This window comes from Ascidiella aspersa, chromosome 5, assembly GCF_963924565.1.
Source record: "Ascidiella aspersa chromosome 5, kaAscAspe10.2, whole genome shotgun sequence".
Lineage (NCBI taxonomy): Eukaryota > Metazoa > Chordata > Ascidiacea > Phlebobranchia > Ascidiidae > Ascidiella > Ascidiella aspersa.
The window spans coordinates 19,289,328-19,300,153 of record NC_139451.1 but is presented as its reverse complement, the minus strand read 5'-3'; the positions used below and the strand labels follow the sequence as shown (position 1 = coordinate 19,300,153).

General features: G+C 37.3%; 1 protein-coding gene across 1 annotated transcript; it reads left to right on the top strand.

Moving 5' to 3' along the window:
- The first annotated feature begins 665 nt into the window (after positions 1-665).
- LOC146145240 (growth hormone secretagogue receptor type 1-like) lies at positions 666-6,656 on the top strand. Its single transcript, XM_083389518.1, has 7 exons — positions 666-797; positions 1,152-1,280; positions 2,205-2,337; positions 3,598-3,726; positions 4,330-4,469; positions 4,635-4,876; positions 5,667-6,656. The coding sequence occupies exons 1-7, from the start codon at positions 670-672 to the stop codon at positions 5,930-5,932; spliced, it is 1,167 nt and encodes a 388-aa protein (XP_083245644.1). The 5' UTR covers positions 666-669; the 3' UTR covers positions 5,933-6,656.
- The last annotated feature ends 4,170 nt before the right edge of the window (positions 6,657-10,826 follow it).

Here is a 10,826-nt window from a genome sequence, read left to right as displayed (position 1 = left end):
TTTTGTTTTTCCTTTGAAGCTGCCTTTGCGCCGTTTCAGGCGATGCGCACTACTTGCTAAAAGGAGCGAACGAATTCCCTAGAGCCAGGGATACCCATAGTGCTATTGTTTTACTGCAAAATGGCAACGGATGGTATAAAGGTCAGTGCGACGCGCATTAGTTACGCATCTTATCCTCTTGGGTCAACAGCAAATTGGAAGCATTCTATTAAAGAGGATCGAATAACTCGTAATACTATATAAACTAATGGGAATTTTCAAGGCGTTCAGCACTGAGACGAGCTATAGGGGCGAGTTAAGCCACTGATGGTTATCTAAGACGTCAAATGACAGAATTTTGTTGTATTTTAGCATAACATAAAATATACATCTGATTGCGAAATATGGAGTCCTATATATGCAAGGTCTGTAAAAAGTCATGTTTGTATTTAAAAATTTGTCCCTATAACATTTATTCAATACATAAATGTATTGCAAGAATAAACAACTGAAATTATTCCACCCGAATAAAACATTTTACAGATCGCGGTTTGACTGTATGCAGTTAAAGCAAGGGCGAAAGTAATTATAACTATTTGTTTGTTTATGAAGTTTTGCTCTTAGGTACAGGCTTTTGCTTTTTTGTCTGTTTGTTTCAATTTTCCTAAAGTCCGTCCAGCCAGAAGAGAGATGACGTCATCTCCGCAGCTAATCGAAACTGTGACGTGGTCGACAGTACTAAATCACACGGGCGTGACGTCATCAATGTTTAATCACACAGATGTGACAACGCCGTTCGCAGCCAATGCGACGAGAGAGTAAGTCTGTTGAAAATCAGAAAAAAAATAAAATTATTTTTAAATAGTGTATCTATACACTATGTACGAATCTGTAATGTAGCTTGGTAATGAATCTCATTGGCAAAAATGTCGAGTAAATCGACATAATTTTGATAAAGACGTTTCGATACGGTCTTGTATTATCATCACTTCATCAGTTACATTGCTGACTTATTAAAATATTCTTGTTATATCACATTTACTGATAATATAAGAAGAACGTATCAAATCGTCTTTTTTAAGATAATGTTGATTTACTTGACCTTTTTGGCTTTGAGATCATTATCAAATTATATTTTGTTCCTCAAAGTTCTGTGTTGTGTGTTTTTGCAGACCATACGTCCGGCCATTCGACGAAGGTGGAATCGCTGTTTCAGCAGCCCTTCTTTTCACCTTTCTGGTGCTGGGATTAATGGGAAATATTCTCACCATTGCGGTTATCAGCACAAACCCGAAACTCAAGTATGACTTTGCTTTCCAGCGAACATTTCATATAAAGTCGAATTAGTGTGGAAAATTAAGCAGCCTCTTGAAGTATAGGTGAAAGTTCAAATCTAAATATATACCAAAACAATTAAATGGAATTTACTTTCTCCCCTTTCTTATGTCTAGTCCTGGTGTGGCAATCAACCAGATACCAAGAGCCGAATTTGTTAATTGGTTAATCACTCAGAGCCACAGCTTACACACATGGAACGAAATGAATGGCCTATCACTCCATTTCTTACTCACTCCAACAAAGCGATCGCGCTAAGCGCGAAAAAATTGCCATTATTTCGTTAAATAGACAACATTTTAATTTAGAAGGAGACGCGACGCATTGAATAAAAAAATACACATTTCTCGACAAAATGTCGTATATCAATATTATTCGGGCATATTTTTTGCGTTTATTTTGTTTCGAAAAGGGTAATAAACATACAATGGCCTTAGACAATCATTCTGAGTAGAAACAATAATCCATAACCAATGGAAATCGAAACATTATAAAAAATCATAAGTGCAACACTAACGCAAGAGCCGCAAATAATTGGGTGAAGAGCCGCGTGTTGGCCACCCCTGGTCTAGTCGATTTTCCAGCAAATGACTGTATTATAGCCTAAAAAATGAAACGTTTCTTCAGCGGCGTTTATATGCCTAAAGGCCTATGTAAAACACTGCCTTTTTCCAAAAAAAAAAACTTTTTTTTGTTACGCCCATTAGTATTTAAGGATATATGATTTGTATAAAACCTTTATGTCCCTATTTTGGTATTTGTCGAGTTTCCAATAACCGTTTTGGAGTTTACAGAAGTAAATTGCTGACTACCACAACATGTAAACGTATAGGCAAAATAAAGTTTTTTTTAAAGGACATTAATATCGAATTATAAAGGTTCCTTTTCAGAAACGTCTTCATGCATTTTATTATGTCGCTGTGTTGTTCGGATCTGATCTCAGCTTTGATAAGCTGGCTTTTCTTGTATAGAAGAACATGGGGATTTGATCTGTGGTCGCCTTTGCCCGAAGTGTTTTGCAGGGTGAGTTTGCGCTCTATTACTCAGCAGGTACTAATAGCGTCTAGTTGTGTCACATTGGTCGGCTAACCGTTCTTCTAAGCTGCACAGTGTGATTTAACATTACGAACAAATGGGCGGATGAGGAAAATATAGATACAAGTAGTCATAAAATTCATAATATATTAAAATATTGTGATGCTGTACAAACGCCAATTATGGTTAGAATTATCTAGTTGTCGAAGTCTGCCTAGTTCAGTGCTTTTCAACGCGTGGGATGGTACATACGCGGACAAACAAACTTGTAATGCGGGTGACTAACGTCGCGCGGATGAATGTGCGGACGAAAATGATGCATTATTATATTTTAATATGTATAATACAGTAATCAAATAAGCTAATGCGCCCACTTATTTGTTACAGGTACAATAATATAGTGTGGTATAGTGGTTCATTAATACACAATACCTTTGATTGTTATTTCACAAATAAAACTAAAGTTTGCAAACTTACTGTGCTTGTTTTGTGCGGATGGAAATTTTAAAGGTCGAGAAGCACTGACCTAGTTGAAAGGAACAAAACCTACAGCTAGCATCGAAAGAAACGTACCTATAGCTTGAACGGAACCGGATGAGTTTCTGCTCAGGACCTCAAGTTGCGAATAAATAATACACAATATTCTCAATTCTAATCCCAAGTTTATCAGTGACTACGACAGCACTATAAAACGCACGTCTAACAGAATTCTGGGGTATATGTGTGTAATACGAGCTAGCAGAATAATCTTCTAAAAAAATAAAAAGTAATAAAGCAAATGTGCGGCTTCCGCTTACACCAGTCTTATAGCTACTGTAGTTGGCTATGACTATATACTGTAGTTGGCTGCCATCAAATCGTTCATAAAACCACTTATGATGCTTTAATCCAGGTTACTGAGTTGAAGCCACATGAAATGCTTATAATGCAAGGTTTCAGCCATAATTGCATTGAAAATACTTCAAAAATTTAATGAAAAAGTTCGTTTGCGCAAGATTGAATCACCATAGAGCGACCCATTACCCATGTTTGGGTCGCGACCTATACTTTGAGAAACACTGGTTTAAGATAAGAGTTTACCTCTACAAACAAAGAGTTTAAGATAAGAGTTTACATCTCCAATAGAGAGGGCTAAGTCATTATTTATCATTGTGGTTGATCAACAAACTTTAATCTTAAGCTTGCACATAAACTAAAGGTGACGCCGTATTAAACAAAAACGAATAGCATCTGTTTCGATTTATTCAGTTCTACTGGGCAGCTGACCTGATGACCAATTTCGTCACAGCCCTGCACATTCTCTCGTTCGCCATCTTGCGGTATATTTCCATTCAGTTTCCGCTTCGATTTGCCAAGATTAAACTCAAACATGGCAAGGTGATGGTTTATAGTTATTCAAATTAAAATCTAAACGGAATGGCAAAACTGACTGTTTAAATCAAACACTATTATTTGAAAATGTATGTTCTAGGAAATAGGAACCTGGTATTCCAGAAATAACTAACCTATGGCATGTGTTCTACTAAATGGTGCGTAACGTTCTTCCACACGCTCAAGGAGTAACCTCCAAATTTTCACAAAAAAATTAACACAATATAGTTTACCCATCAGGTTCTGTTTCCCAATTAAGGCTATTCCTATTCTTTCGTAATATTGCCATCCTAAAAATATATTTTTTACATTTGCTTTTAAATAGAGATTATTGTGACTTTGTAAAGAATGTAATAATAAAATAGTCAACCGATTACAAAATTTGTTACTTCACCCACATCTTCGTATATCTTATTGCCTGTGCAAACAACTAAAGTTTTTTTAACTAAACAAATCAGTGCAGCAAGTCGTGCATGTTGACAAAGTGTGATCAAATAATGCTGTAAAATAGCTAGGATCCTGGATGTTAAAATGCTTTAAAATCCTGCCTGTTATACGGAATAGAAACCGATTTTTTAACCAAAAATACAATTCTATGCCTTTTTTTAGATTTGGATTGTCCTTGTTTGGCTGCTGTGTTTTGGTATCGGGTTTATTCCCTTCTTCATTTTCTTCGGCGCTAGGGTGCGAGATCGCTACAGCGACTCACCAGACGCAAGATGGCCGGCGTGCACAATTAACATGGAATGGTAAAATATACTTTGAATGACCAAATTATAGGCGCGCATGTAGCCTTATGATGTATAATTTTGTTTTATACGAAAATCGCTTTAGAGTTTGTAAAAGCAAATCAACGTTATAATGTAGAATGTTATGTCACGAAAAACAACATTTAAAAACTTCCTTAATAACAGGTATGAAGCTTACACCACCTACCAGAAAATCGTCTATCCCATTCTGCTCTACGCACCTACAGTTGGCGTCGTGTTAATGTGCATACTCATTGGCGTTACCGTACGGACGCGGACCCGGAAACGAAGCGACCGCGTAGAGTCGCAAGAGAATAACGAAAAACAGAGATCAAAAGAGCGCCAGGCCGTTCTACAGCTAACACTTATTGTCGTTTCATTTTTGATCGGCTACATACCTTTCACAGGTACGTATTGGATTTGTAACGTGCTTCGAAGCTCCACGTGTCACCAAAATAGTTCGATGTAAAAAAACACAAGCCTTTAGGCCAGTAGGCAAGGTTATGAAGAAAAGAATTAGTGGTATATCAAATTCTATGTGAGGCGTGGAAATAAATTTATATTATCTTTGGGTGACCCGCATCGGCCGTAAGGGTCCTGTTTTTTTAAACCTAAAAGTCTCTTGCCGTATCGCATTGATTGCGGTTATGTGTCAAGCCCTAACCTCTGCATTTTGCCTTAAATAATTTCAGTGAACAAGTTAGAATTGGCGTTTTTTTTAATTTATTTAGCCCACGGACACCATGTAGTTTAGTTAACTCAGTATGTTTAAAGTCAAACTTCCATGTTTAAGATGAATGGCAAACTTATGTTTGCCTGGGTTGAAATAAAAGTCATACAGGCATTGTTTACTAATAATGACACGGCAGTACTGTTCTATACCGTATAACGGTAGTGTTTAAATGGCGGATCTCGATCCGGTTCCGGATCTTTTCAACTTTTTGTGTGGATCTTCCAATAAAGCCTTAAAAAAACTTTTTACAGTATATTCATGGTACCAATCTATGTAACTCTTTTTTGTTCTGTATTTAGTGGATCATCATGTATGTTGTCAGGTTTGGCTGTGGTGGATCATGGCATAAGTCATTTGAACACCCCTACTGTATTTCATATAACTCTATACACGGTTGTACCCCTTAGATTGGTTTAACAATAGTAATTTTCGCCAGTTAAAAGTGACTATGACGTATGTTTCAGCGTACGAGTTCTGGTCTGTGCAGCCTCACCCCAACACAATGTACTACAAGCGCTTCGACTACTGGTTCGGAATGAGCGAGTACTTTTTCCTGCGCTTCTCCGAGTGCCTGAACCCGATGTTTTACAACCTCGGCTCGGCCAAGATGCGCAAGTGCACAAAGCGTTTTATCAGAGACTACTTCTCCTGTTGTTGCCGGAAGCAAACGAACGACAAGGGCAGCGGCTCGTCAACTCCAACGAGACCGACGGCCGACTTCGGCGTTTGATGCTATAACCGAGGTTTCGAGATCACTTTGATGCACAATCAAGGTGACTTGACTTAAGACACTTAAGTCACTGTATTTAAATGACTGGACTTGACTTAAGTGATTTGGGCAACATGACTTGACCTGATTTAAGTATTTCGGACAAATAACTTGGCTTGAAATGAAGTGTTTTCTTGAAGTATTTTTACTAGTTTAAAAATTCTAATTGTTTGACGTTTTATTTTTATGTCAAATATGTGACTTGAAGTTTACTTTCTCTAATTATGACTTGATTGGGGACTTGACACTGGTTTCTAGATACCTTTGATTAACAATCAAGGTTTTTAGAAGTCAAAATAATGTACTGTTGTGCGACAGTATAAGTAAATAGTCACGTCTTCAGTGACGTAGTTTGTGGTAGATGGTCCACTGGGGGGTCGTTCTGTTACCGAACTTAAAACCCTCACCTTCCAGAGCTCACGTACGAAATACACGTATTTTTACACTATATATATTTTTTCTTGCGATACTACTGATATATCATAATTATATTTTTGGCCGAGAGTATACGGCTGCCTGATCCCTTACAAAATGTCGCCATTACTGTAGAAAAATATAGTAAGCAAATTGGTCAAATCAGCATTCGCAAAGTTAATGCTATTATAGTTTAACCAAAATCATTATACCGCTATAAATCTGTGTTACCTTCAACCGATGTTGCACTGAATATGTGAAAAATAGAAATCACCTTGACCCTTGCAAGATAAATGTCGACCTTAATTCCTGATCAGTAACAGTAAAATAATCTAGCAAAGCTAGCAATTCAGGTCAGACACATTAACCAGATCTTAAAAGATATATATATATTTCGCCAACTAAGGCATCTTCAGTATATCTGAATAAAAACAAACGCAACAGTATAAGAAAGAGTCAGAAACATTAAAGATTAAATAAAACAAAGTAAAATAACTAAAATATAGAAGCTTTCAAATAGTAGTGACATCCAATGTGTACAACCCCTGTACAGAAACAATAAGAACGGGTCGAGAGAAACGCGGCAACGCAAAACAACGGCACAAAAACGGCAAGGCAAAAAGAAAAAAATGGAGCAGAGGCGTAAGGAAACGATAAGAACTAGACAAATACTACTTAATTTGGGGCAGTAACATTTTTTGAATATTAATTCTAGCTTTAATTTTGTTTAGCCATCTATCCTCACAAATGTCTAACATGTGCCAGGGTGGTTGTGTGGCCACTTCGGCAAACACATCGCAATGGTGAGCTCAACGTCACACATAGCCATACGCAGCCATGCTATACCGCTTAAGGAAGCGCTTACCTGCCGCAATTACGGTATATACGTTGCGACATGCACGTTGTGTAAAGAACAATACGTGGGGCAAACCAAAAATAAGTTTTGCATCCGTTGGTCTACCCACCGTTCGTTATGGAACGCATTTCGACACGATGGTCTAAGTGACAAAACCGCACTGCAACATCACTACGCCATATCCCACCCCGATACTTGATTGTAGACCGTTAATTTATAGCTGTTATATTGTTCAGTTTGTTGCCCAGACACCCTGCCACATGTTAGACATTTGTGAGGATAGATGGCTAAACAAAATTAAAGCTAGAATTAATATTCAAAAAATGTTACTGCCCCAAATTAAGTAGTATTTGTCTAGTTCTTATCGTTTCCTTACGCCTCTGCTCCATTTTTTTCTTTTTGCCTTGCCGTTTTTGTGCCGTTGTTTCGCGTTGCCGCGTTTCTCTCGACCCGTTTTTATTGTTTCTGTACAGGGGTTGTACACATTGGATGTCACTACTATTTGAAAGCTTCTATATTTTAGTTATTTTACTTTGTTTTATTTAATCTTTAATGTTTCTGACCCTTTCTTATACTGTTGCGTTTGTTTTTATTTAGATATACTGAAGATGCCTTAGTTGGCGAAATATATACATATCTTTTAAGATCTGGTTAATGTGTCTGACCTGAATTGCTAGCTTTGCTAGATTATTTTGCTGTGACCTTCAACCGTTATTTAAATAATTTCTGTAAGTTTCCTATTTGAAATATAAAGCGCCGCGCCTAATCGCAGCCGATTTTTTGCCTATGCTAATTTTTATAGGATTAGTAGCAGTGCTATACTATGATGGGACAAGTACTGATATTACCATTGGCATTGGCTTCGATTGCGCATTGTATAGAATTTTCGTCATGCAACACGTTTGCGCTAACATCTTTGAGAGGGTTCAAACAATTTCGTTAAATTCGTGACGTTTTCAATATGAACCACCAAAACTACTTACAGACTTTCTTGAAATGTTCATTGCTTGGATCCAGTGTTATATTCATAGAGTACTGTTTTGTTGACAAACCAGTTAACGGAAATTTTTAAATGAGGTACTGCGTATACAGCCTTGTGTGGTAATTTTGTCCCTATTGAATCAAAACAATTGATTCTTTAGTAATCAATGATGGTACCTTAATAAAGTGCATTTACTCGTTAAATAAAACAATATATATATTTCAAGCAGTAATTGGATGTTTTCTGTTAATTCGACCGTATATCTTTCACGCGAGATAACATTTATTTCCTACGAATCAACAACTTTGTTTTATTTGCTGTATAAATATCGGGTCATATGTCTTAACGTCTGTCTCAGTTATCTTGGCGATAAACTTATTATCTTAAATATCTGTCGCTTTACAGTGCATTATGTTTATCTGCTTGTTATATTTATATCTCTACTTCACCTGAACCGCCCTTTGCACCACCGATGTACATAACACGCAGGGTTAAGGAGTCGATTAAAAATAACCCAAGTCCGACTCCTCCAAAAAGATAAACCAGAGTCCGACTTCGTCCAAATGTGCGATTTTGTGGAATCCCGTGTCCGGCCTCGCCTCTACAGCTTGTACTTCACCCGTTTACGTAACTAAAATAAGGTTGATATTCAGAAATCCACTCATTGGGATGTTATAGAATTTATTCACCCACAAAATGTAGTGGCAAAATATACTACAATATCCAAAAAATATACCACAATATGCTTTGGTACTGCGCATGCGCACGTCGGACATGGGACCCGGGTATAATCTTACGTAGTCTTACTCGTATCCCGAATCCAACTGCAAGTAAGCAAACCGACTCCGTCGAGTTGCGAGACCTAGTCCGACTCCGCATCCCTGATAGCACGTATCTTTAAGAGTTTAAGTATTCGTGGATATTTTTATTGACTCATTGTATTACGCTTATCATATTATACGCAAATACTAGATTTACCCCATATCTGCTGTACCTATTACCATTTGTTGTTTATGCCTTTTATGTTTCGTAGTTTATTTGCACTGCTTCTACTAAACTGGCATGTCTTTTCACACTGAACATTTATTCCATATATACATCGCCTTATCAGGATCATAAATCGGTTCATTTGTTTTATGTTTTTTGATCCACTTGCAGAAGCTCGTCTTACTGTACGACTTTTATTTATGTCGCTACTACACCTCAATTAATAACATACTAATTAGGATTCATAATCGTTGCTCCTCAAGGGAATGACGCTCACCATGCAAAAATATACGTACAATTAAGTGTGCAATTATTTAGATTAACAACATTGTATGTGAACAAATTCATTGTGTTCCTTTTTTGTTTTTGTTTTGTTATGTGAGACTGATGCTTTTGAAGTCAACCAGGAGACAATTATTAAACTTCCAAGTTTCAACAAATCGTGTAACAATGTACATCGCACAAAATATATATTTCATTGTCCTTGAAATAGATCCTACTGATTTTTTCTAAACGTTGTTATACGTTGTAAAAACCGTACATAAGTAGCAACTTGGACGCCTTTTAAACACCTAATTTTATTAACTCTTCAATGACTAAATGTTCAACAACAAATTGTCAAACAAAAATAGATTAGCGCAGCGGTTCTTAACCAGTGGGCCATGGCTCACTAGTGGGCTATAAGAACATTTGAGGTGGGCCACAGACCAATTTAAAAAAGCTAGATTTAGTTTCATTTGTGTCACTATTTGTTATTTTGCAGGAACAATGGCTTGGGGAGGAAATAAAAAGGAATGTAAATTTATTGTACAGCCCCAATCTCACTACTGCACGGTTGAATAAATAATCTGTTTTGAAATATGTTCTGCTGTGTTTTGTTCTAAACCTATTTTACATTTTTTTCTTTCATAAAAATTTATTGGGCCACAGAATTTTTTTGCAACGTAAGTGGGCCACGAAAGAAAAAAGGTTGAGAACCACTGGATTAGCGGCAAGCGGATAATATAGTAAGCTCGTATGGGAAAAACAAAAAAACTCCTAACCTTGGGGTTTTCCGCTTTTCAAGCAGCAAAGGATTTACTTGCATAACAAGGTTTTGTTTTTACGTGTAGGTTTAGTCCAGCTCCTTGTGGGCAAAAATACTTTATGAGTGGGCATAACAATTAAGTAGCATAATGTTTTGTAGGAAGGTGTATAGATGTGTCATGCATGATAAACAGACAACAGCCTGCAACAAGAATTGAATGCAATCAAGCGATGTAAAGTTGCCTACAGTACTCTGTAGGCGAGGTTAACCGTTCGCGCTTAAGTGATTACGCCAACCTACAGTTGGCGTCGTGTTAATGTGCATGCTCATTGGCGTTACCGTGCGGACGCGGACGCGGACGCGGACCCGGAAACAAAGCGACCGCGTAGAGTCGCAAGACAGTAACAAAAAACAAAGATCAAAAGAACGCCAGGCCGTGCTACAGCTAACACTCATCGTCGTTTCATTTTTGATTGGCTACATACTTTCATAGGTACGTATTGGATTTGTAACGTGCTTCAAAATTCATTATTAACTCTCCACGTGTCACCAAAATAGCTCCATTTGTGTAAAAAGACAAGCCTTTGGG